The sequence below is a fragment of the Salvelinus namaycush genome, chromosome 26 (assembly GCF_016432855.1).
Source record: "Salvelinus namaycush isolate Seneca chromosome 26, SaNama_1.0, whole genome shotgun sequence".
NCBI classification, from domain to species: domain Eukaryota; kingdom Metazoa; phylum Chordata; class Actinopteri; order Salmoniformes; family Salmonidae; genus Salvelinus; species Salvelinus namaycush.
The window spans coordinates 19,784,086-19,811,310 of record NC_052332.1 but is presented as its reverse complement, the minus strand read 5'-3'; the positions used below and the strand labels follow the sequence as shown (position 1 = coordinate 19,811,310).

Here is a 27,225-nt window from a genome sequence, read left to right as displayed (position 1 = left end):
CGTGTTTTTTTGAAGGTTGAACAACAAAAATGTAATTGTAGAGGATACAGATCAATGGAAAGATCTACATCCTTGGGGAATAAAGATTCATGAACAGTTTAGACTACAGGTAGTCTAGCGGTTAGCCAGTAAGCAAAGGTCGGTTTGAATACCTGAGCAGACATGGTGAAAATGGGCAATGTACCCTTGAGCAAGGCACTGAACACCAAGTCGCTCCAGTTCTATGGCTAACCCTGTAAAACACATTTGGGATTACCAGGTCATTGTTACCTTGGGTTCAGATCCAGACCCTTCCATTTTTGGGGTTACAAAAGCAGAGGACTTTGATGGACCAGAGGCTGACCAACAGCAGAATAGAACTGACCTGAATAATGTCTGTACAGATGCTCCTTAGAGTGCAGTGAGAGGCCTTGAAAAGGAGCCGCTCTGAGCAACTGGGTCAGCCCAGCCATGTCCCAAAAAAAAAAAACGCCTTACAGCTTGAGTGTCTGTAATGCATGTGAACACCGGCCATACTCAGTTGCCATTTCCCCTCTAAGCCAGTCAAAATGTCATTACTCAAGCAGTTGAATGCCTACGAGAATTTGTGCTCTTTGGCAGATGTTCAAGTGATAGCTAGAAAAAAGCCAATTGTAAATGTGCCATGCAAGCACCAATAAAGGAAACTAGCTGCACATCACATGAAATTGCCAAGACAGCAACTAATGCACTAGCTCCTTCTAGTGGACAAGAGTAAGTATTACAATAAGAATACCTTCAAAATCAAAGTATTAAACAAAAGCATAATTTAAAAGTTTATAAAATGTTTATTGACATTACATGAATATACAGTCTTGATCATACATGCAAGTTACATTGATGGCCAAGTAGAACTTACCCACTTTAGGTCAATGCATTTAATTACCAGGAAGTCCAACACCCAGGTGTTGGAACACAAGCTATACACTTCCCAACACTAACATTTCTCCCACAATCATTAAAACTTTACTAAAAAAATTAAAATCACATAAGTCATACATTCTGTACAGTACAAGCAGCACATAGCTCCAGTAGGCATCTCATAGGGTGAGTTGTTTTGCAAGGTCCTTGATCAATGAAGACTTAAGCTGTGAAATAGTGGCAATTCTCATCTGCTTCTGACTAGAGTACTTGTTCTTAACCGTCTGAAACAGAGTTAAAAATCAGGGGGACAAGGGCAATTTCGTAGAATCATTTGAACGCTAATCATTGGTGCATGTATAGTGACATTCACAAAGCAAGCGGCAGTACTTTGTATGATACTCACCATGTGCTTAGTTTGTCCCTCGTTCACCTTCAGAACATTTTTTGCGATGTGCTGCATGGCAGGGACCAGGCTGTCTTCTGTGTAGTTCATGTAATGCTGTAGTGTGGAACTCTGGGGTGAGGACAGAAATACAGCAAGTAAGAAGACTAAGCAATAGCGAACAATGTCCTCGTTTCACTGGTCAGGAAAGCTTACAAAATGGTGGATGCCATTCAGAAAAGTGAAGAGAATTTAATAAACTGATGACATCTTACCCATTCACCGCAGTTGAAGACCTTCAGGGTGAGGGCAAAGGCTGCACTGGCCACCTGGGAGGGAGGGAAGTGCACCATCTCGTAGTCTACCATGGTGAGCTCCACAAAGTACTTTGCCAGGGTGTGGTGCTCAGCAGTCACCTGGAGAGAATTTAATTGGTGTGAATACAGGCCAGGGCTGTCCAACCCTCTTCCAAAGAGCTACAGTCCTATAGATTTTTGCACTAAGGCTAATCTAGTGCACCAGATTCTAATAATTAGCTGGTTGATAAACTAAGCAAGTTACACCTGTGGTTGGAGCAAAAACCTACAGGAAGGTAGCTCTTTCAGAACAGGGTTGGAGAGCAACACAAATGGGTGTCAGTATTGAAGGGGGTTGGCATACCTCGCCAATCTTTGAGGCCCTTCTGAGGAACTGGAGGGGGAGAGGACGGCCAAAGCTGAACTTGAGCACCCTTAGGATCGTCATCTCCATGTCCCTGATCTGTGCAGTGGTGTAGGCCTGGTCGGTAACATAGGCGAAGTCTAAGATCTCCGGAGGGTACATCTCCTCGTATTTGGAGGCAATGAACATGGCTGTCACACCAACAAGCTGGAGCTGCTTTTTGGGCAGTGGGTTATCCTGGTGAACGAGATGTCAATCAATTGGGACCTTTCACACACATAGTAATAGGGGCAAATTATTTGTGGTTCTGTCAAACCCATTTTGTTGATCTGCCCCAACTTGAAATACTGGATTGGCAAAAAATAAAGCCTACTAGCGGGTTAAATGACATGTCTGCTACATTCCCACCACGTGGCCTCCTGAGTGGCACAGTGGTCTAAGGCACTGCATCGCAGTGCTAGCTGTGCCACTAGAGATTCTGGGTTCGAGTCCAGGCCCTGTCGCAGCAGGCCGCGACCGGGAGGCAGCGCACAATTGGCCCAGTGTTGTTCGGGTTAGGGGAGGGTTTGGCCGGCAGGGATATCCTTGTCTCATAGCACTAGCAACGCCTGTGGCGGGCTGGGCACAGTGCACGCTGACACGGTAGCCAGGTGTACGGTGTTTCCTCCGACACATTGGTGCGGATGGCTTCCAGGTTGGATGGACATTGTGTCAAGAAGCAGTGCAGCGAGGTTGTGTTTCGGAGGATGCATGGCTCTAGACCGTCGCCTCTCCCCGAATCCGTACGGGAGTTGCAGCAAGACTAACTACTACCAATTGGATATCACGAAATTGGGGAGGAATAAAGGGGTGAAAATAAATTCCCACAACACTTCAAATAGTTTCAGATCAGGATGTCTAGGATATAGTTGGTCAAGGGAAAATTGCCACTGACTTATTACCTGAAGGAAGCGATCAATGATTCCCACAGTCATGAACATGGTCTCCTGCAGCAGGCGGAACTTGATTTGGACCTGGACAAGCCAATCGATGAGGATAGCACGCATGTTGCCTGTAATTTCCTGTCCCTCCAGATATTTGGGTTTGACAGCCTGATCAATCTGCAAGGGGAGATGACAGAGGGTCATGTATGCAACAGGCACATGCGCAGTAAGATAATGCATTTGCTGGACATAGTTACGCCATTTCAGAACACCAACCTCAAGTTTCTGGAGATATTTGTAGATGTCCTTCACATAGTCACTGCAGAGCATGGGGTTGTCATAGTCATCAGCATCTACATCCTTGATATTAAGTAGGACATCTGAGAAGGCCTGGCACAGCTCGTTGGGAGCACAGCCAGATGTCTCCATAGGTGTGGGAGACATTGGCTCAGGCAAAACCTGTCAGATAACACCCAACGTTCATATTCAATATGGGGTGTAGTGGTGAACAAAACGGGAATGGAGAGTTCAGCAGATTGAAGGCAAACAAAAATATGAAGCAGACAAATTGCCCATCACCCCAGAAGTCTCACCTGAACAGGGGGAAAAACTACTATTTTTGGTGCTTGAACCACCTGGGCCTTTTCAGTCCGCGTGCTGGTCTTCCTGTCAACCACCTTAGTGGTTTCTGCCTTTGCATTCTGTAGAATAATTGAAGTGCAGTATTTTAGTACAAAAACAACAAAAAAAGACATGGCAACTAGATCGTAAGCCATACATATAGAATACGTTTCCGGAATCTCACCTTTTTCAGAGTCTGTCTGGGGACTCCAACATTTCCGATTTCGCCGAGCGCCGCTCGTTGTCTCAGTGTAGGCTTAGTTCCCAGAACAGCCTTGCCCGGCAGAGTAGTTTGGTTCTCTGAGGAAGCCAGACGACTCTACCGCAATAAAAGAAACCATGTAGCTAGATTGATTCACAGTCAAATAAAACAAGGGATATCGAACTCTGAATGATTACAGTACGCAAGAATGTCACGAGAAGGAAACATTTTTGCAGATGCACGAGGCGATTCACTCATCGCCATTTGAGCTCCAAAAATTCTAAACTAATGCATAGAAAAAATGAATCAAATACTACGACTACATTACGAGAAATTCCGCAAAATATAAAACTTACTCTGGTCATAGGGAGAGCCATTTCGAAAGGTGAGTTGGTTTGCTGAAGACAGAATACACTGATCTGTACAATACCAAAGGGTGAATGACCGTGGTTTAAATGCAGGCTTACTCGAATCTCATTCGCTGCGTTCCCAAATTCATTGTCATCTGATTGGATGATATGCAGCCGCTTAGAATGCGTTCCTAGGACAACCAGTAATGACGACAGAATTCATCTTTTTTTTAAGACTTCCGCCTCCTTATAAATAAGAAAAATACGTTTTGTTTCAGTTGAAAACAAAGGCACTTTATTGTACTTAATTACGGTTTACCAACTTGTTTTTTTGTTTGTTGATGTTTTCTACTATGTAATGAATTATATATTTGCAAAGATCTTTTTATTTATTTTACTAGGCAAGTCAGTGAAGAACAAATTCGTATTTACAATGACGGCCTACCGGGGAACAGTGGGTTACCTGCCTTGATCAGGGGCAGAACGACAGATTTTTATCTTGTCGGCTTCGGGATTCGATCCAGCAACCTTTCGGTACTGGCCGAACTCTCTAACCACGAGGCTACCTGCCGCCCCTAGGAGCACCATCAGCTGCTAATTTCCCCAAAGATTCTTAAAAACCTTCGATTTTGGCTCTGCTTTTCTTTGATAACTCCACCATCACAGTTGCATTTTATGTAATAAAGTGTACACTTGTACTGCACTGTTATTTGACTATTTACGGTCTTCTTATTACTGCATTTGTGCTAGTCATGTAGGAAACAGGACATCATGCCCATACAACACACATTTATTATATTGTGTTAACCTCTGATCCCATAAATGTGCTCTGGAGGCACATCAGGCTCTCCACATATCTTGTGCATAATTACTCTTCTAAAAAAATGGAGGTGGAATAATCAAAGAACATAATAAAGACAGTGGTTGTAGTCCAACCATGATAAAAGTTATATATTCAATTTTTATTTCACATGAACTGCACACACACATAAATGCAAAAAAAAAAAAAAAAAAAAATCTAAAATTTGATTTGGTACCACAGAATAAGTTACATGATACATGTTCCATCTTTCAGATAATTCATGGACTCCATTTGTTGTGTCATTGCCAGAACATCATGGAATCCAGTAGTGAGGCCAGACATGTGCTGGAAATAGGCCTCCTTCTCCACCTGGACAGATAGATTATTCACCCCGGCATCTTTCAGAATAGCAGTCACCTATAAATGACAACATGAAAATGGTTTGAGATGTATTATTCATGAAAACACAATTAACTTAACCCAATAAATAATCAAGAAACATTTTTTTTCCCACTCGCCTGCTGTATGATCCTCTGCTCCACAACGTCTGACATCAGCTGCAGGTGAATCGTTCCTGCGATGACACTGGCTGAGTGTCTCCAAAAGTGAGGGTCGCGGTAAGATAGCACACCTTCTACTTTCTCAATCTGAAAGAACACAAAAATACCCAACCTGATTATTCATTGTATGGTCCGCTCTTCAAACAATATCAATCAACCCAACATGATTATTCATTGTATGGTATGGTCCACTCTTCAAACACTATCAATCAACTGAACACAAATCTAATGTACTTAATTACAATATTTCAATTTTGATTTACTTTACTATGTAAGTACAGGTTTTGCTATCCAACCTTTTCCAGGGCGATGTTGAGGTCCTTCTCATGTTCAGGAGGCGTCCTCAAGAGGAGGACCTCGGCTGCATCTGTCAGCAGCGGGATGACACTGAGGAAGATGAGGGTGGAGATGAAGAGGGAACAGATGGGGTCAGCGATCAACCAGCCAAACTGACGAATGAGAATTGTGGAGATGATCACACCAACACTGCCCAGGGTGTCAGCCAGCACGTGCAGAAAGACACCTGGAAAAAAATACGCATTTAAAGCCGTGATTAAACACTGACTGTGGTCCGTCATACAGTTGAAAACAACGAAGAGCAAATGAGCACCTAATTTGGACGTACATTCATAACACCTCTCTTCAGCTCAGCTCTACAAGGAATTATGAACAGCTTTTATAATGTGGATCACTCACCTCTCATATTGGCATTCATGCCCCCGCCATGGGAGTGGCCATGGCTGCTTCCATGACTGTGTCCATGACTGCTCTGCCCATGCCCGTTTCCACTGTGCCCATGTCCCCCATGAGAGTGCCCGTGCTCGCTGTGCCCATGCCCGTGGGAGTGGCCATGATCATGTGATGAACAGTTGCTTTTAGCGGCACCGTGGGAGTGGGCGTGGCTGAAGGCACAGATACCCACTAGGTTGACGAGGAGCCCTCCAACTGACACAGGCTAGGGAAAACACAGATGCTGTGTTATCAGGGTTACCAGACGAACATTTGTTTAAACTCTTTTGGACAACCTACATATTATTAGGTAGAGAAACTTGAATATGTTTGATACAAATGTTAACATGATGAACATAAAGAGGCATTATGAGAAGCTGTAGACATGGTTAACTTACTGTCAACATGTCTGTGTTAATGTTGGGAGGGTCTACGAGTCGTGTGACCGACTCCACAAAGACAAAGAAAGCTATGACCATGAGGAACAAGCCATTGATGAATCCAGAGAGAATTTCAACTCGGCCATATCTGCAAATTGAAACAGAACATTGATCAATCACATTTGAATTTCTAAACTTGACAATAATAGCTCCAGATAAGAATGAAGACGTCCAATTAGGGCTGGGCGATATGACGATATATATCGTGTGACGATAGAAAAACTTCTATCATTTCATATTATGCTCTATCGTTTATTTCGTTGTGTCGCAAATCACACTCTATACGGCAATATTTTTCGTCGATTGGACGACGCTTTGCGTTCTTCCACACGTGCAGAAGGAAATTTGCAACACAAACAAACATGGAGGAGAGTGAACATGACACAAAGCACGGAGCCCGTATCTAAAAGAGGGGCTACTTCGGTCGCTTGGACGTGGTTTGGGTATCAAAAGTCTGACACGGGCCAGAAAACCGTCCTCTGCAAAATATGCCGCAAGCCGGTCCCGAAAACAGGCTCAAACACCACTAACCTCTTTTACCACCTACACAAGAATCATGTGAAACAGTACGGAGAGAATCTAAGGATGAGACCCAAAACAGTACAATCGAGTGCTCAAAACAAACCACCGACTCAGACATTGCAAGAGGCTTTTGCCCACGGCACACCACATGGCAAAGAATCACAAAGGTGGAAGGAGATAACAGCTGCCGTTACAACTTACATCTGCAAAGACATGGCCCCAATATACACTGTCGAGAAACTGAGGTTTCGTGAGTTGGTGCCAACACTCGACCCAAGGTACCAAATGCAAATTGATAAGTGACAAGTATTAATGCCAAAATAACATGCAAAACAGGCAAGCCCCCCCCAATTTTTTAAAATATTATATATATATTTTTAGGCCTATATTTATTTTGCTTGCAACTATAGTTGAAGTGTTTTCTATTTACCTTTTTAGGTTTCATAAATTTGGTTACATTCTTAATTGAAAATGTGCACAAAGGTTCTAAATAAAAGGAGAAATAATCATATGAGTAAGTACCTTTTATTTGTTGATTATAACTCAAAATGTAATAAGAAATAGGCCTTTACATGTGGTCATTTCATATAAACTATTTATTCATTGAATTTACAGAAAATGTGCTATATCGTGATATGATTCGTTATCGGGATATGAAATTACTTATAAATCGGGATATGAGATTTTGGCCATATCGTCCAGCCCTACGTCCAATACCTCTTAGAGCAGCTTATCTCCATTACTGAGCTTACCCATAAGAGAATATCCTGGTTGCTTTCCAGCGTGTCATGAGAGCTGCGAAGAGGCCCAGCACGAGAGCAGAGCAGTCAAACAACATGTGGAAGCCATCAGAGATCAGGCCCAGGCTGTTGGTCCACACACCGTAGAAGAGCTCCACAAACGTGAAAGCCTAGAACGTGGAAAACAAGAAGTAACAAGCAATTTAGTCAACTAATCTTAATTTTTAGCCACCGCAAAAAGCTCTGTAGATAAGACATGGTACTGAAATTCTCAAGTCTAGATCACCCAGTCCAGTCATCTGATATTCAGTCCTGTGTATTCTCATACCTGAGGTTCTACTTACCAGATTGAGACAGAGGAAGTAGAAGATCTGTCTGGAATCATACTCCTCCAGGATCTGTTTGAGGGAGTCTTTGATGAAGCGGGGCAGAGACTGGGACGTGTGCTGCAGGGCGTCCCCCATGAAGTTATACAGAGGGGTTCCCTCGGGGGAATACCCCACCAAGGTCCCCTTCTGACCCTTCTTCGATGGTGACGACAAGATGCTGTCAGCTGAAAACAGTGAGAGAGGGGGATTTACGGTATATGACATGCTCAATGAATGCCACCTGAAAGTTAGACTACTTAATGTCAGTCCTTGCTCTGACAAAAACTGTCTAGCCACCATGAAGTCAGTCATTACTACTGCCGGTACTCTCACTCACCCATGATGAAGAAGACTGCACTGACCAGCACCCCCCCAGAGAGCACATGCTCTGTCTCTGTGCTCTCTTGCTGGGGGGTCTTGCTCATGGTCCGGAGCTGTTCCGTCAGCGGGTGGGTCCAGAAGTTGGCCAGCAGCAGCCCGCTGAGGAAGAGAAAGATGGAGCCGTAGCGGGCACACCTGGGAGCCTCCATCTTGGTGATGCAGATGGACTCTACATAGAACTCCAGGATCATTACAGAGAAGATGATCATCCCAAATGGCAGGATAAGAGCCGACCATGACTCCACTTTGCTCTGGAAATTTAGAATAACAGTTTAGGCACTTTGTACTCTTTATGCAGTAACAAATACCCAATTGTTTGGGCTCTTAACCTTACTGAGACAAAATATTTGTAAAAAATCTGATAAACCTGCATTATAGATGCCTTAGAACTGTGCTTTCCCATATTATCCATCTCTTACCTCTGTGGTGGCTGAGAGCACTATGACCCAGGGCAGCAGGACTATGGAGGAGACCAGGTTATCCAGGGCATAGAGGCGTTTGGCTCCCCCGATCTCCACAGACAACTTCCTGGAAGCTGTGTGGAAGCCAATCTTCAGGCAGAGAGACACCACCAGCAACACAACCCCACCCTGAGAAAGAGAGCATTAGTGGCTTAACTTTTCTCAAAGTGTGGAGAAAGGAGAGAAGATGGAGTTGAGGCACAGGGAAGATTACATCCACTAGACAAGCAAATACTGTACTTGTGATGTGATTGATTTCCTTACCTTGTGATCTGCTACCCCCAAGAATGCAATAGCAGTATAGAGAGCATGAGTGAGGGCACTGTCATGGTGTCCTTCAGCTAGAAGAGCAGATGATTAAGGGAAAGACTATAGAGGTTAGACATTATGATCACCCATTCAGAAAAAAAATAATGCACTTGTATACCCCTATTCTATCATGCATTTCAGAAAGGATACGATGTTCCGCCATCTTCGCCATGAGGTCATCATTGTCAAAGAGAAGGAGACAGATGACAGCGATAATGAAGAGAGCAGCACCTCTGGTCTACAACACAAACAGACATGTTGTCATTCACAACATCCACTGGGGTTTGGAAGACATTGAAATGAAGATTGATAAGACTGTTTAGAAAGAACATTAAAAAAACAGATGCACACGAGTGCTTACCTTGGAGGGGCCACCTCCTGAGCTTGTGAATAGAACACTGAGGAGTGCGATGACCACCACATCGCTGTGCTCAAACAGTAACAACGTCCTGAGCAAGAAGGGAAAAAATAGGATCTTATCAAGGAGTGTCTGAGGTCGTACAAGTAATGACATCAAGAAACAAAACCCTCCATTCAATCAGACGGCTGACATGACATCTTACCTTAAAGGTCCACAGAGAGTGAGACCAAAGAAACCCAGGAGGGAAATGATGCAGCTGATGACCGAATGTTTGAGAAGCTTGATCCACTGCAATAAAGATGGGTGAGGGTCACGTGATTACTCCTGGAGTGCACATGCTGTCTATGACACATTATTTGTGTCTCCGAGTAAGACCTGAAAGCAAGGCAAAAGCATACCTGTCTCTTTGAAATTGCTTTCCCAGAAGAGAATGGTTTTTGGAAGAAAACCAAAATCACTGCACACCTAGACAGGAACAAGAGACAGATGTACTTTCCATTCATAACAGAATAAACTCAGATTTTAAATCGGAGGAGAAAAGGGTAACCAGGAGCTACTCACCCCAATTTTAGTATGAAGATGAACTGAACAATATGGACAACTTTAAGGAGGTCATATGATTCAAAGATCCCAAGTGCCTTCAACACCTTGGACACAAGCAGTAACACTATGTACCTGGTTAGCCTGAAAGAGAGAATACCAAATGCAATCTGAGATCATGAATTTGCCCACCTAGCTAAGGACGACTAGTGATGACAATCAGTGACATAAACACAGCCATGATGTAAACAATAGCCTCACTTCTACTGTAGGCTAGCATTGAACAGAACATACAAGCAAATACTCTGAATTCAACTAATGTGGTACAATCGTCACAGGATAAATAGTTAGTCAGCGAAGAAAGCAACTGACCTAGCTGAGGAACGCTCAGCTCTGTTCTCTCTTGAGCATTCCTCAGCTACAGCTAACCTAAGCTGCCTAACCACAACAATTTAACGTTACTAGAAAACTAGAGGGCTTACCTGGCATTCGGTACTTCAACCCTGCCAAGCTGTCCACTGGAAAGTACATTGCTGCTGTATTTGTCATCCATTTTTAAAGCTAGGCTGAAATTCAACAAATGTAATGATCCATGCGACCAGGCTGGTGGTTGCTAGCGAACGTTGGCCTTGTAAAGTTGTGTCAAAGAGATTAACGTTACTATAGTAGCTGTTGTTAGCTAGCTAGCCGGCTAGCTTATCATATAATTCAACAAGGCATCGTAGCTAGCTAGTTAGCAAGACCTCCCTCTTACAATACAGATGCAGACCATGTTCGTTCAAATATCCGGCATAATTAAGAATATGGTATCATAAACTATTTGTAAAATTGCTTCCAAAGGAAAGAATACCATCCCAGATGGTTGCGGCCACACTTCCGGATACTGTAAACGTTTCCACGTCACAAATTCGCGAACCTAATGCCGCGTTCAAACAACTTGGAGCACGGAAAAATACGAGGTCAAATCATGACGTTAGTGATCTTCAGGTCGGAAAGTCGGAGCTCTAGGCATAGGCCCGAGCTCACGAGTTGAATTCCGATTTGGATGACCATTCAAATCGATTTTTCTCAGTCGACGCTTGTTTTTTCCGAGTTCCCAATGGTTTTGAACGTACTAGAGTTCCCAGGTCCGAGTTCCCATCAGTTCTGCTTTGTGCAGCCAAAGTGAAATTATAGCCTTTCCCCAAAACATTTTATATTTAGACTTTGGATTACATATTTTATACTGCTGTAGGATACCTAAAAAGATACATTGATTACTGCTCTTACAAAGAGTTTTATGAATACATAATTCCAATATACTTATTTAGTAAACAAACCACATATGAAGGCAGCACTAGCTGTCAAGCTCTTATCTGTGCTTTATGTATGCAGCTATTTGTAAACAGGTAGGCCTTCAATATTTTCAATATGTTTTTATTTATTTTAGTAATGCAAGAACATTTGGTATGTACAGTCTTCAGAGAGGTCCGCACAGTAAAAGCAGGATTTTCTCATAATATCCCTTGTCTCCTCCTGTTTCACAAAGGAAACGGGGTAATGAGTTAATGTCAAAATAATTTAATAAAAAATCTCCAACTTTCTCCTGATTCTCACCCAGTGTTGTGTTGTGTAATTCACCAGGGTGTGCTCCTGTAGGTTTTTTTTGTACATGGTCTCAAACTCTTCCATCACCTTCTTCAGGTCCACCTCAGAGCGGCTCAGCAGGCATCCTGATCAGAGTTTCATCACACGTACCGTAGCCCTGGAGAGGAGTTTTATATCTTTACCAAATACACCATCTAATACAGGTAAGCACCAACGCACACACGCATGAACACACACACACACACACACACACACACACACACACACACACACACACACACACACACACACACACACACACACACACACACACACACACACACACACACACACACACACACACACACACACACACACACACACACACACACACAGATGAAGAAAGCAGGCTTGCAGCAGACACTTTACTACACTATCAAAGACATACAGATCAGTTGAATATAAATCACAGAAATAGAGTACAATGTATCAATCATGATAGTGGAGATGACCTCACCAATGTCTATGAGGCAGTCCTCAACGTCCCCCTTCGGCTCCAGGTCGAGTGCTTTGGGCAAAGCCACAACACTGAAATCAGAATACTTCTGGAATGCTAGGAGATAAAAATAGACATTGATTCATTCATGATTAAGGACAGTCTTAAGAATCTTTCTTTCTGTGTGTCCGTTTTATGTGTGACCTGTTTGTGTGTGGTTACATTACACCTGTTTGTCTGGGTGTGTTTGGACCTCTGTTGTGTGTTGGAACCTATGTAGTTATTTTGTACCTGGCTATTTTGGAGACTCTGCAGGCCTTCTGTGTGTTTGTGTGTGTTTGTACTCATTAATATGCCTTACCTTTGGCGAGCTGTGGGCCGCTCCTGCTGCAGGAATGTCAATGAAGACGGCGACATCAGTCCCTTTGGTATTCTCTCCTGCCTCAAAGAGAGCCTAGGAAACAATTTTACCACATTAGAGACTGACTATGTGCCCAGACATTATCATGGAGTTATATTATTGCATCTACTATGTTGTTAAAGGTCCTACCCTTGCACCCTTTTTGGCAAGATCGATGTCCACGTCAGTGTCTTTACTCCTGTCAGCCTTCAGAAGGGCCAGAATTGCGGGGGTGAAGTCTCCACTGGTCTCACATTTAATGACCTTGTCCAAGTCCTTCTGGTATTCTGTAGGAGAAAGCGAGCGAGACATTTATAACGCTTCAATACATCCTTACACTCATGATCGATCTTGAAATGAACACATATTCACACTATCCATGAAGGTCCTCTTGATCTGACAAATCTCCTCGTGTGTCCTTGATGCCATAATTTCTACCAGAAGATCCTAATTTGTGCCCAAACGCTATTGAACAAAACAAGAACCATATCGAATAGCAATTGAAGCATAGACCTGCCCTACAGTACATGATAATATTGGTCACAATTGGTCACCAAATAAAAGGGTGTGTGTGAACATTTGCAATTTCTTTCAACATGGCGCAGGATAGACAGCAAGGGAGAGGAAGAAATCAAAGAGCTCGTAGACAAGGGGCCTGTCAAAGAGGTCAAAGAGGTGGGCATGGGCCCCGTCAAAGAGGTGGGTATCAGAGAGAGGGAGGCAGACGACATGGAACATGTGTCTAAAGTCCAGGCCATCGTCGTTGACCATGTGGTAAACAGAGGCCTTACCATGGCAGAGGCTGCTAGATTAATTCACCCCAATCTGAAAAGATCAACTGTCAATTCGATCATGAGAACATTTCGCCAAGAAAACCAGTAAGTCTGCAGAATATGCACTCTGCTTTATCATTACATTTACAGTAAATTACATGTTACAGTAAATTACATACAGTAAAAAAACATGTTAGTGTTCTTACAGTATGATCTATTGACAGTATACACTGTTCTACCCTCAGAATTGACAGAAGACCCTGTGGCCGTGTGCTGACCGACCAGCAGGAGTGAGCAGTGGTGGAAAAGGTGAGAGCCAGCAGTGACATATGGCTGTTCAAAATAAAGCAGGCCATTGAGGAGACCGATGACACCTTTATCAATGTGGCATCCACCAGCTTAACAACAATCATCTGCCTTTCGAAGAGGCACCAGGTATCTATGAAACACATTTACCTTGTGGCTTTTGTGAGAAACAACGACTGGGTGAAACAACTGCGGGCCTAGTATGTTCAGGTACAGCACTATATTGTAAGGCTCTGTATTTATTTTCTTAGTCAACCTTGTGTTCTGTTTCTTTGTGTTCTTGAACATAGCCCTGTCTTTCATTTTTGCTCGTTGATTTCCCCTGTGTTAGTTACTCACCTGGTCTCATCAGCTCCTTATTTAGTTCAGTTCATTCTGTTTGTGCCTTTGTGAGGTATTGTTCGCTTTGACTCTACTAAGCCTTCTCCTAGCTCGTTTGTGAGAAACAGTTATAGCCTCCAGTCCTAGTTTTGATTCACCTGCCTGTTTGCCTACCTGTGTATGACCATTGCCTGCCTGTGACCACGATTCCTGCCTTCTGCGAAATAAACACCTGCTGCGCTCTGCGCGTGAATCTACACCTTTTTCTCCCTGAGTGTTCATTACATATATACTGTATTACTGTTACTATTTGATGTACACGTTACTTCACAATATCATATTGGAACTATACTGTAAAAATAACTAACAAAAATATATTTTAGAGGGTGATAGTGCTTGATGCTGCTGTGAACTATCACAAGTATATCTTTGTTGATGAAGCGGGCTTTAACCTGGCCAAAACTTGGCAACTCATCGGCCAACGGGCGACCGTCCAAGTGCCTGGACAACGTGGGGGAAACATCTCCATGTGCGCAGCTATCTCTGAAGATGGTGTGGTATAACGTAGGTCATTACTTGGATCCTATAACACTGCACACCTCATTGTGTTTCTCAATGAAATTGAGCAGGACTGTCAAGGTGGAGAAGTCACCGATGACATTGTGTGGGACAATTTCAGGTTCCACCATGCAGAGGGGGTTCAGGCATGGTTTTGGGCCCATCCCCGATATGTGACCCTGTTCCTGCCCCCATACTCTTCTGTCCTCAACCCTATTAAGGATTATTTTTCAGCATGGATGATCGCCGTCCTCATGAGCTTGCCACCTTCCTTCTGGCAATGGACGAGGCTTACGACGACATCAATGCAGACCAACGTCAAGCTTGGATTTGCCAAGCCAAAAGGTTTTTCCCGCGATGCATGAACAATGAGATTCACAGTGATGTGGACGAGAATGTATGGCCAAATGCTCAAGAAAGGCTTGATGCAAATGAATGCGTGCTAAATGTTATTTTATCTTAATTAATTTAATTTGTTTCATTTGAACACGTATCTTGCATTGGATGAACTGGTAGTTAAAACGACTAAGTTGAAAATATAGAATTATGTGATTAAACCAATGTTCTCATTAGATTTCACAATAAACGTATATTTTGAATCAGTGGTTGTGTGGTGAGAGATGTTCACAATCCAAATGAATGCACAACGGCAAGTTTTGAATGAAAGACTGGCTGTGTTACAAGTGTGACCAGTTTGGAGTTTTGTACTAAGAGTTGTGAAAATATACCAAAAAACTGTATTGCTGTTTACCTTTGTAGCTTGTCTGAGCTGGTGGGCATCAAATTAGTCAGGGGTCATCAGCAGGGCCAAAACCACATCCTTCAGATCTGACCTCAGAGCTGACTTCAGGTCATCAGTCAGAGCCTGAAACAAGTTAGAGGGGAGGGGACGAGATGGGACAATGTTGTGACTCATATGCCCAGAAGACTGCTCATAGACTATTTTGATTTGTTGTCTCTGCCCATTGCTCCTCTTCACCAGAACTGTCATAGTCACATCCTCATCCACTCCTGTAGAGGTAATATTGATCATTAATAAAAACACAACAAAACCGACTGAGTGAATAGTTAAATAAAGGTTAAATAAAACATTTAAATTAAATAAAAATAGAAGCCCATTGGATAGAAACTGGTTGAATCAACATTGTTTACACATAATTTGAACCACAAAATGTAATGTGATGATATTGAATCAACGTGAATGTGGAATTTGTCGTTGTTGATTTCACGTTGAATTCACGTTAGTTGACAACTCAACCAAATGTAAATCAAAACCAGACGATGAACTGACGTCTGTGCCCAGCGGGAGGGGGGCTTGGAGGTTGACTATTCTGATACATGGTGTTCTTACCTTTGACTTCAGTGGCTTTCTCAAGAGCTGTTGCATCGCCACTAGCGCTTAAGTGTGGATATGGGGCTACTGTTCCATAATATACAGGCTTTGATTTACCAAACATTTGTGAGTTGTCTTCCATCTTTCCAGCTGTTATGTCTGTTTCCATCTCTACAGCTGATGTGACGGTTTCAATCTCTACTGTTTGCGACTGTTTCCATCTTTACAGCTCGGAATTTAGTTATATCTGTGAAAATAATTCCTGTAAGTACAGTGTAACAGGTGTTGTAATTACTGACTGTTACACTGTACTTATCTCAGTCAACTTAACCCTATCACTAGTCCTCACACTAATCCTAAGTAATAGCAGTATAATTACAGTGTACTTGTTACACTGTACTAACTGGAATACGTACACAGTAATAAGGGCAACTGTAATGTAAAGTGGTACCAACAATTTCATAAACAGAATTATAATTAAAGCTTCAATAAGTAACTTTGTTTGCGACTTGACCAAATTCACATAGAAATATGAGTTATAGATATGTTATTCTCATTGAAAGCAAGTCTAAAAAGTGATAGATCAGCTGAAAATACAATATTTTGGGCTCTGGAAAATATATTTCACAGATGGTACAATGACTATCTACACTGTACTTCCTTGTTTTGTCACATAAACTGAAATTAAGCAAACTTTTAGAATTTTAGCAACCAGGAAATGGTGGAACGATTTCTGCATAGTGCACCTTTAAAGAGAATGAGCACAAGTGCATCAATACAGAGCTAGACGGATTACCAGGATGTGTCTTCACTGACATTTTCAACCTCCCTGTCCGAGTCTGTAATGCCAACATGTTTTAAGCAGACCACCATAGTCCCTGTGCCCAAGAACACTAAGGTAACCTGCCTAAATGACTACAGACCCATAGCACTCACATCTGTAGCCATGAAGTGCTTTGAAAGACTGGTCACAGCTCACATCAACACTATTATCCCAGAAACCCTAGACCCACTCCAATTTGCATACCGCCCTAACATATCCACAGATGATGCACTCTATTGCACTCCACACTGCCCTTTCCTACCTGGACAAAAGGAACACCTATCTGAGAATGCTATTCATTGACTACAGCTCAGTGTTCAACACCATAGTGCCCTCAAAGCTCATCAATAAGCTAAGGACCTGGGACTAAACACCTCCCTTTGCAACTGGATCCTGGACTTCCTGACGGGCCACCACCAGGTGGTAAGGGTAGGTAACAACACATCCGCCACGCTTATCCTCAACACAGAGGAGGTCAGAGACCTGGCCGTGTGGTGCCAGGACAACAACCTCTCCCTCAACGTGATCAAGACAAAGGAGATGATTGTGGACTACAGGAAAAGGAGGACCGAGCACGCCCCCATTCTCATCGACGGGGCTGAAGTGGAGCAGGTTGAGAGCTTCAAGTTCCTTAGTGTCCACATCACCAACAAACTAACATGATCAAAGCACACCAAGACAGTCATGAATAGCACACAACAAAACCTATTCCCCCTCAGGAGACTGAAAAGATTTGGCATGGGTCTTCAGATCCTCAAAAGGTTCTACAGCTGCACCATCGAGAGCATCCTGACTGGTTGCATCACTGCCTGGTATGGCAACTGCTCGGCCTCCAGCCGCAAGGCACTACAGAGGGTAATGCGTACGGCCCAGTACATGGGGCAAAGCTTCCTGCCATCCAGGACCTCTATACCAGGTGGTGTCATGCACCCAAAAATTGTCAAAGACTCCAGCCACCCTTTTTGTTAGTTTAAAAAAAAAAGTTTAAAAATGTAAGTGCATTGTTGGTTAGAGGCTTGTAAGTAAGCATTTCACTGTAAGGTCTACACCGGTTGTATACGGCGCATGTGACTAATACAATTTTATTTTATTTTATTTGAATGTTAGAAAACCTCACCTGTTCACCTGAAGAGATTGTCCTGAGTCGCAGTTGTCTTGATTGTGTTGTTCACTACTCAACAACACACCTTGCAGTGTCTCCACCATTCACTTCTCAAACCCCTCCGAGCCTGACAACATTTTATCCCTCAAGCGAACCTTGTTCAACCACAACAGATTTAGCATACTAGTGCCTGTGTTAAAGATTACAGTAAGAAGCAGAAATGCTGCAAATCAGTCGTTATGTAGTGGGTTTGATTGCGGTGATGTCTGATGTTCTCCTCCAACACAATAAAAGTGATAAGCATTTCATGACATACCATGAAGACGTGTTGTGTTAACAAAATGTTACGTCAAAGTCAGATTCATTGAGTGAAATACAAAGCCAGTAGGCATGTACAGTATGTGAATAAAAGGTTGAAATGTGTTTTCCCAAACCGTTCCAAACACAACCGTTCCAAATCTGTTATTCCAAACTATTTCAAACACGAGGCAAACTCAATAAAGACACAATAGCAGTTGAATAATTGTATATCTCTTTATACACTGAGTGTACAAAACATTAAGAACACCTTCCTAATATTGAGTTGCCCCCCCCACACATGGATGCTGGCCCACGTTGTCTCCAATGCTTGTTGTTTCCAATGCTACCCACAGTTGTGTCAAGTTGGCTGGATGTCCTTTGGGTGGTGGACCATTCTTGATACACACAGGAAACTGTTGAGAGTGAAAACCCCAGCAGAAAAACCCAGTTCTTGACACAAACCAGTGCGCCTGGCACCTACTACCATACCCCATTCAAAGGCACTTAAATATGTTATCTTACCCATTCAACATCTGAATGGCACACATACACAATCCATGTCTCAATTGACTCAAGTCTTAAAAATCCTTCTTCAACCTGTTTTCTCCCCTTCATCTACACTGATTGAAGTGGATTGAACAAGTGACATCAATAAAGGATCATAGCTTTCACCTGGATTCACCTGGTCAGTCTATGTCATTGAAAGAGCAAGTGTCCTTCATGTTTTGTACACTCAGTGTACAGTCCCCAACCTAATCCAAAATGTGAATTTGTTCTTAAGCAATTAGTAGCTCAAATCCAACACTTTCTTGTACAATTCAATACATTTGCAAATTCTTTAGTTAAACAATTGTTAGATTTATAAAAAATCTTGACTTTTATTTTTCTTCTGGGTGCTAGCGTCTTGGAGGTGGCTGTCCTCTCCCCCGTCCTCGCCCTGGTCCCCCTCCTGGTCCCTGCTGACCATTTCCAGGCAGAGGTCCAGGCCCCCGGGGACCCGGTGGGCGGGTCACTGCGCCTCGAGCGTTGGGATTTGGTGATGACAGGGACACGTCTTTCTGCAGGTTCACATCCTTGCCTGCAGTTCCTGGCCTCACCTTTGTAGACTTTCCACCTTGGTCTGCTTTATTGTCTGGTCAGGGAAGACATAGGGGGAGTGCATTGGCTCAAAGTCTAAACAAGTACAACCATATTTTTGCTCATGCAACCTGGACATAACATAGTAAATCCAGGACTCTCCAATTAGTATGATATGTTATGTTTTGTATGGTTTTTCTATTAATTTGTGGATATCCATCATCCATTTCGTATGATATGTTACGAATTACAAATTGCACATTGTACAATATGTTACGAATTTGCTAAACTTATGATATGATACGAATTCCAATTTGTGGTGGCTAACATTATCTAGGTGGCAAGGTGGTTAACGCTAACGTTGGCTAGGTGGCTAGAGTTAGCTATGGTTTAGGGGTTAAGGTAAGGGTTAAGGTTAGGGGTAGGAGTTAAGTTAAAGGGTTAAGGTTAGGGAAATGGCTAGCTAACATGTTAAGTAGTTGCAAAGTAGACAACAGTTGTAAGTAGTTGCAAAGTTGCTAATTAGCTAAAATGCTACATTCGTCCGTGATGAGATTCGAACATGTAACCTTTGGGTTGCTAGATGTTTGCATTATAAACCTACCCATCCACCCCAACCAACCATCCTATTTTTGTTTTTGCCTTAAGTAACTTTCTGTTTTATGTAACCATACCAAACAGAACATATCATATTAATTTGAGTGTCCCCGGAGTTACGTTTACCATGTTACGTCTAGTCTATGAGACCAGGCTGGCTCATGATATCATTGATTTCAGCCATATTTAACATCAGGTCAAACAAGATCACCTGCGTTGCACTATCGAAGCTAAGGTTTCATACACATTTAACGTGAAGGTATGATGCTCACCTGCACCTGTCTCTGGTGGGGGAGCTGGGGGCAAGAGAGAGCGGTTGGGGAGCAGGTCCTCCAGGTCCTTCATGACCTGGTCTGTGCTTTCAGTGTTGTTCCTCCTGTTCTTCTCCTCATCTCTTGCCTAAAGAGAGACAGAGAGAGTGTGTGTTTGTGTGTGTTTGTGTGAGTGAGTGATAGATAGATGAAAGATAGATATATACATGTAGATAGATAGATGATAAGGAGCAAGTGAGTATTTAAATAACAGTCAAAAGTTTTTTGAACACCTACTCATTCATTTTTTAAAACTATTTTCCACATTGTAGAATAATAGTGAAGACATCAAAACTATGAAACTGTTGGAAAAGCATTCCAGGTGAAGCTGGTTGAGAGAATGCCAAGAGTGTGCAAAACTATCATCAAGGCAAAGGGTGGCAATAAAATATATTTTGATTTGTTTAACACTTTTTGGTGACTACATGATTCATATGTGTTATTGCATAGTTTTGATGTCTTCACTATTATTCTACAATGTAGAAAATAGTTTAAAAAAATAAAGACCCTTGAATGAGTAGGTGTCCAAACTTTTGACCGGTAGTGTGTATATTAACCACATAACATTTTTACGTGAGACTGAATTAATTTGAAAAACCCTCAGACTCACCATCTGCATCTTCTTCTTCAGCTCCGCGTTGGCATGTTGGTACGCCTCAGATACCGAGTTCAAATAGTAGATAGCCAGTCTGTGGGGAAGTACATATTCATCTGTTTACAAATGTAGATATGCAGTATCCTAATATATATATATATATATGTGTGTGTGTGTGTGTGTGTGTGTGTGTGTGTGTGTGTGTGTGTGTGTGTGTGTGTGTGTGTGTGTGTGTGTGTGTGTGTGTGTGTGTGTGTGAACGTATGTGTAGCTATATACTTTTCTACTCACACCATCAGTAGCACAGCTGGTATAATGAGGCCAGGGTTGGCTGCATAGCCCATCAGTGTTCCCAGAAAGGCAGGCAGGTCCAGGTCTATCGTCTCCATGATGACATCAAACATCTTGGCCTTCCCACTGTGGAGATCACATATTGTGTGAGTCTGTATTTGTGATTTTTTTGTGTGAGTATGTAGCTACAGGTATGTGTCCTTACATATTGTATATTGTTCGTCTGTGTTTATGTGTAGAGATGTGAGTGCATTTGCAGGGATTCTCCTCTGTGAATGTGTATGTCCTACAGAACAGTAAACATGCCTGTGTGTGTTACCTGAATGGCCCACAGTCAAAGGAGGGTGGCAAAGTCATGATGGTGTAGACCACAGGCAGTAGACTGAGAAAGAGGATGAGAAGGAGGAGGCCCATGTAGAAGTTGTTGGATTTGGAGGCTTTGAAGACCCTCTCATGGGGCACGTTAGTGGCCATTACGGCCCAGCACTGGTAGTACATGGAGGAGAGGAGACGCAGGACGTTTATCCCTACCAGCCCTGGAGCATAGAATGCACCCATCCTGAAAAAAAAAAAAGAGAGAAAGACACACACACACACACACACACACACACACACACACACACACACACACACACACACACACACACACACACACACACACACACACACACACACACACACACACACACACACACACACACACACACACACACGATCAGCAAAGGGAATATACTACATGAGTTCTATAGTTCTACAACCAGAATAGAAATATCTCTTACCAGATCATTCCTTGGTTGAAGACCAGACCAAGAACGTTGCCACTGATGTCAAACTCTCCATACGATGGCTAGAGAGGGAGAGACAATCCATATCACAAACAGTGGTTCAAACTCCTGCCTGGCAACAAAAATGTAGACCTCTAGAACATCCCCGCCAATGGACAAGATAAGACATTTGTAACAATGACCAGTGGAGCACGTACATATGTGGCTTCAAGGTCCCAGCACCAGCAGTAGTTGAGGAACCTGACAATGACAGCCCGCGCAAAGTCACCAATCAGGATGGTCAGGTAGGTCACCTGGATGTCTGAAACGGTCAGCTTCACAAACTCCTGTCGCATGATGAACATCACAGACAGGGCTTCACAAAGGTACATTGCATACAACAGAAACAATGACCATATCACACCAGAGATGAGGATATCAGTAAGGTGTCAGTACTATGCCGACGGCGGTCTCCCAGCATGGCCCCCTGATGACATCAGAGGGGTCCATGGGGGGTGGGGTGGTGTCCGTGTCATTGTTGTAGAGGGTGAAGTTAGCGTAGTATTCCTTCTGGGCCCAGATGGACGCATTCCTAATGGACACCTCCTCCTCAAGCTGAGGGGAAGGAAGGAAGTCATCGAATCACAGGTCATCCATTACAATGCACTACCCATTCATCCCAATGACAATGCATCTCTCTGAGGAACATCAGTCCTAAGAGTATGAAACCAATCCCTCACTACAGGATGCACTGCGTTGTTTACAGAATACGTAACTCAACCGTCCCAGTATTAAACCTTATCCTTCTCATTGACCCTTTCTTATTATCCCAAAAAGGATCCTGTAATTCCGCTCTCAGTGTAAATTTAAGATGAACAAGAAAGAGCTAACGTCTGGTAGTGGCCTAAAGTAGTGTGAGGCAGCCTTACAGTACCTTGTTGTTGACCTCATCAAACAGGGCAAACAGGAAAGTGTAGAGGTTTCCCAAAAAGAGGGCAAAGATGCGCCCCAACTGCCATTTGAGGGCGATCCGGGGGTGGTACTCCTCCAGCTCAGCAATGGTCTCAAACAGGGGAGGACACACCAGGCCCAACAGGGACATGATGAGCTCCAACTACACAGTGGGATAATGGGAGGAATCATACCATCTCTCCACTACACCACCACTTTACACAACACCATATGATCAAACATATTTCGGTGATGAAATAGAGAGGGAAGTTTGTTTTGTCATTAATGAATGAGATAAAGAAAATGCTACACTATTATGACATAATATCACTATAATTTATTCCAAGTAGAAACTGATTCCATTGGTTTCAAAGGATGTACATGGCATCAACACCATTCTCCAAGCATTACCTCGTTTTTCTCGTACCAGCTCAGGTCGTCCCTGTTGGCAAATTCCTGGGACCTTTTCACCACAAAGAAGATGAGGTAGCCACTTCCTCCCAGGCAGCAGATGATCATGAAGTTGGCCAGCACACGCAGGAACCTCCTCAGGTGGATGTTCTCATCCTTTTGGTTCTCCTGCTCATCCACGATGGACTCCTGCACTCAGACAGACAGAAAGACAGTTAGATTATGGGCCACTAACATGTTTAAGTGGTGCTGTGTAATTAGTGGGAAATAATATATGTAATTATATTGGATTGAATACAGTAGAGAATACTCAGAAGAACATCATTCAAAAGATCAGACATTGTGATGAAGTTGCGAAAATAGAACACATGTCTCCATGGTTACCTTGAAGCTAGTGGTGATGGAGGCGTACTTGTTGTCAGCCGTCTCGGCGTTGCCGATGAGGTAATCCCAGCTGGTGAACATCTTCCAGGCAAAGGTGAACTCCCCGTCATCTCCGTCCCCTCCCCCCACGTCAGCATTCTTAGCCATTCTATCAAAACATATATGAATGACAGTGGAGAAAGGCCGTCATCCAATTTCAGATCAAACACCATGAACAAACAAAATGATTTGTATTTATTTGTTTATTTTGATCCCCATGAGCTTTTGCAGAAGCAGCAGCTACTCTTCCTGGGGTCTATCTTGATGTGTTAAGCTGTGTTTGACATGTGTGTGACATGGGATCATATTTTATAAGTGGGGGATTGGGTGGTGACTCACGTTCGTATCACCACCATCAGGCTGTAGCCAAAAGTCCCCACTCCTACCATGAGGTAAGACAGCGGGAGGCGGAACTTCAGCAGCCCAATGGTCCTCTGGTTGTTGTAGTAACCATAGAAGAGGACTGAGTATTTGCAATATCCCTGTGAAAAAAAGAAGTGATCGCAAGTGATGAACTGCGCTCTTATAGTGTACCAATAAACTGTGTCTTCTGATCTTCACGGGTGTCTCCAGACCCATGCTGATCATTTAAATAGTTCAGTATGAAATATCATCACATCATATGAGCCTGAACTCTTTGATATGGTAATATTTGATAGGCTTTCATGCAGAGTAAATAGAGGGTAGCCTATCTCGACTGCATGTTTTAACCCACGTTGAAGTCCATGAGGACAGAGTAGTCTTGAGCAGTGGGCTGCTCAGCTCTGGGCACTGTCTTTCTGGGAATGGATCCATACGGAAGTCCCATCAGAACCTGGAGCCATAAAACATTTAAATAATGATTGATAGACTGCTAGAGTATACATTAGAGTTGTATCTATGTGTTACAACTCTTTGTGAGGCGGTTTTACCTCTGGGATCACAACCAGTCCGAAGGTTAAGCCAAAGAGGACCATGTTCATGCCATACATCCAGCGCAGGAAGATGAAGTAGGAAGCAACTGAGGACCCAAAGTGACCTGAGGGGAGAGAAGTGACCTATAGGGTTTCTTCACTAGGTTGTAGCGATCAGCTGTCATTCAACTGGTCTTTGTCAATCAGCTCAGTATATTACTTTATCTTGTGTCGTGACCTGTGTTCAGGAATATTTTCAGTATTTTGGTGTTTCGAAAGTGTGGGGTATCAGGTAACTCACTTTCAACCTCTTTAATCTTTCGTTCCCATGGTATGCAAGTCGTTTTGAAATTTTCAAAATCTCTTTGGAATTTGATCCATTTCTGGCGAAAAAGAAAGACAATCATTTTTATAGCCTCGTATTTTGACAACCACAAAAAGCTAAGTGGCAGAAAATCATATATTGTGCTCATGGTTCCATACCTTCGTCATCATGACTTTATAGGCATAAAACTTCCTGCCTTTTCCTTTTCCCAAAGCCCCTTCAAATTTATCCACAAATTCTTGACATTCTCTGAGAACAAATCATAAGGTTAGCAACAGAACAGCTACAGTCAAGCTCAAATAAATTGATAAAATTAACAAAATATGAAAATAATTCTGACAGGAGGTGTAGAACATACTTTAAAATGGGGTACAAAAACACAGCTATGATCAATGAATAGAGCTAATTATTATCTGAAAGTGTATCTCAACTTCATCCTGACAGCATATGTCATTTTTCCAGTAGCCTATGCGAGTGCAATCAGTCAACTCGTTCATTACTTCAGATGTACCAGCCTCCTCTTCATTCGCCAGGGCTTGTTCCTCATAATAGCTATGACCTTCTTCTTCTCCTCCACCTCCTCCTTCAGTCGTTCCATCTCTCCCTCTGACATGGACTCTTCCTCTGAGTCTGTGTTAGAGTCTGTGTCTGAGCTGGGAGTTAGATAGAAGATAGAGGAAGGGAGACAGAGTGGAACAGAGAGTGGAAGACAGATTGTTAGGAGAGAGCGATCGAAGGGAAAGAGAGGTCAGTGATGGAGAGAGACAGAGAGAGAGAGATAGTTGGAAAGGTTAGACAGGATGTCCCTCTATTTCTCTTGGTGCAAGGGTAGCAAATATTGTATAATACAGTTAAATAAGGTATTTGACCCATTATTTTGATTCCTGTGCTGTTTAGTACTACGTTTAGAATCTTGGGCCTTGATTTCCACTCAAGATACCTGCTCTCTTTCTTCTTCTTCTTCTTCTTGTCCTTCTCGTCTTCCTTCTCCTTTCCTTTGCCCTTCCCTTTGGCATCTCCTTTCTTATCTTTGGTCTCCTCTTCTTTCCCCTTCTTTCCCGTGGCTCCCTTCTTGTTTCTCTTGTTCCCCTTCTCCTCCTCGCTGTCCTCGTCACTGTCCTGGGCCTTTCCTCCTTTCTTTTTGTTTGCTGCTCCTTTATTTGCTGCTCTTCCTTGTCTTCTCTTGGGGGTGTCATCCTCACTTTCATCGTCGGTGTCACGTGACTTAGCACCTTTCTTCTTATTGGCTCCTCTGCGGTTTCTGGGGGCCTCCTCTTCCTCCTCGTCCTCATCATCCTCATCAGCTGGCTTTTTGCCCCTGCCGCGGGCTCCTCCTCTGCCAGCTGCCGGTCTTCTGTTCCCTCTCCTTCGACTGGTGTCATCTGTATATACACACACGCACGCACGCACGCACACACACACGCACGCACGCACACACGCACACACACACACACACACACACACACACACACACACACACACACACACACACACACACACACACACACACACACACACACACACACACACACACACACACACACACACACAAATGTATGCGCGAGAACACACACACAACAGCTCAACACATGCAGAAATATACACTTTTAGCACAATGTAAAAAAATACACTAATACAGATAGAGCTGAAGCTTTTTAAATATCAGGTCAATTCTAACAACCGGTGTCAGTAGCTGTCCTCCTTCTTCACAGAGAAAGACACCACTATAAGCTCTGCTTTATACGGGTCAGGTGAGAACTCATCTCCGCTTACCCTCACTGTCACTCACGTCCCCATCGATCTCGATTCCAACTGAATGACAACGCAAACAAATAAATGTCCACCACTCATTCAAACATCTCTAAAATGGCCCAGCATGAATCTATAAAGGAATTTTGCATTTGCATCTCATATAAAGTCTTTATATCACCTCAAAGCCAGAGCATAAAAACATTAACAACTGAGATTCTGAATCCCAACTCACCATCCTCAATCTTCGCCGCCACATCACTCTTCCTAGGCATGGTGGTTGGCGTGAGATATTCTCTGAAGGTACTGGGACTTTAACTGGACTGAATGCACCAACCCCTCCCCAGGTACACAGAGCCAGAGCTCTACCAGGACCTGTACCTCGCTCTAGTAACTAACTCCCCATCACTATGACAACTACAGCATGTGACCTGCCTCCATAGGTGTTATATTGTTTCTGGAAACAAAAACATGATATCATAGCTGCAGACATCAAGGAGTGTGTAACTTAATCACAGCAACAACAACAAAAAAGTTCCAGCATGATCTGGTGTTGGTTTTCTTAAATAAAACCCAGAGAACCCCCATAGGGAACCTGAGGAACCATTTCAGTGGACAGCATCTGTG

The 27,225-nt window shown here is 43.1% G+C and overlaps 3 protein-coding genes and 1 pseudogene across 3 annotated transcripts; all 4 read right to left on the bottom strand.

The window, feature by feature from the left end:
* Positions 1-786: 786 nt before the first annotated feature.
* On the bottom strand, positions 787-4,111 carry ccnb1 (cyclin B1). Its single transcript, XM_038964942.1, has 9 exons — positions 4,027-4,111; positions 3,653-3,787; positions 3,441-3,548; positions 3,124-3,306; positions 2,866-3,024; positions 1,925-2,161; positions 1,540-1,680; positions 1,286-1,396; positions 787-1,163 (listed from the first exon to the last, which is right to left on the bottom strand). The coding sequence occupies exons 1-9, from the start codon at positions 4,045-4,047 to the stop codon at positions 1,059-1,061; spliced, it is 1,200 nt and encodes a 399-aa protein (XP_038820870.1). The 5' UTR covers positions 4,048-4,111; the 3' UTR covers positions 787-1,058.
* Positions 4,112-4,961: 850 nt separating this feature from the next.
* Positions 4,962-11,137, bottom strand: slc30a5 (solute carrier family 30 member 5). The gene is made up of 16 exons (XM_038965390.1): positions 10,716-11,137; positions 10,255-10,377; positions 10,092-10,158; positions 9,896-9,981; positions 9,694-9,781; positions 9,483-9,570; positions 9,288-9,364; positions 8,982-9,152; positions 8,519-8,813; positions 8,158-8,366; positions 7,826-7,983; positions 6,510-6,639; positions 6,079-6,337; positions 5,679-5,905; positions 5,341-5,469; positions 4,962-5,239 (listed from the first exon to the last, which is right to left on the bottom strand). The coding sequence occupies exons 1-16, from the start codon at positions 10,784-10,786 to the stop codon at positions 5,069-5,071; spliced, it is 2,349 nt and encodes a 782-aa protein (XP_038821318.1). The 5' UTR covers positions 10,787-11,137; the 3' UTR covers positions 4,962-5,068.
* A 656-nt stretch (positions 11,138-11,793) lies between these two features.
* LOC120020991 lies at positions 11,794-16,128 on the bottom strand (annotated as a pseudogene).
* A 2,979-nt stretch (positions 16,129-19,107) lies between these two features.
* tmc2a (transmembrane channel-like 2a) lies at positions 19,108-26,873 on the bottom strand. Its single transcript, XM_038964657.1, has 20 exons — positions 26,834-26,873; positions 26,623-26,661; positions 25,790-26,231; positions 25,350-25,502; positions 25,008-25,098; positions 24,826-24,907; positions 24,543-24,649; positions 24,347-24,445; positions 23,971-24,113; positions 23,593-23,740; positions 23,209-23,397; positions 22,781-22,960; positions 22,303-22,461; positions 22,065-22,193; positions 21,862-21,929; positions 21,402-21,641; positions 21,083-21,208; positions 20,807-20,885; positions 20,158-20,284; positions 19,108-19,343 (listed from the first exon to the last, which is right to left on the bottom strand). The coding sequence occupies exons 1-20, from the start codon at positions 26,871-26,873 to the stop codon at positions 19,108-19,110; spliced, it is 2,877 nt and encodes a 958-aa protein (XP_038820585.1).
* Between the last annotated feature and the right edge of the window lie 352 nt (positions 26,874-27,225).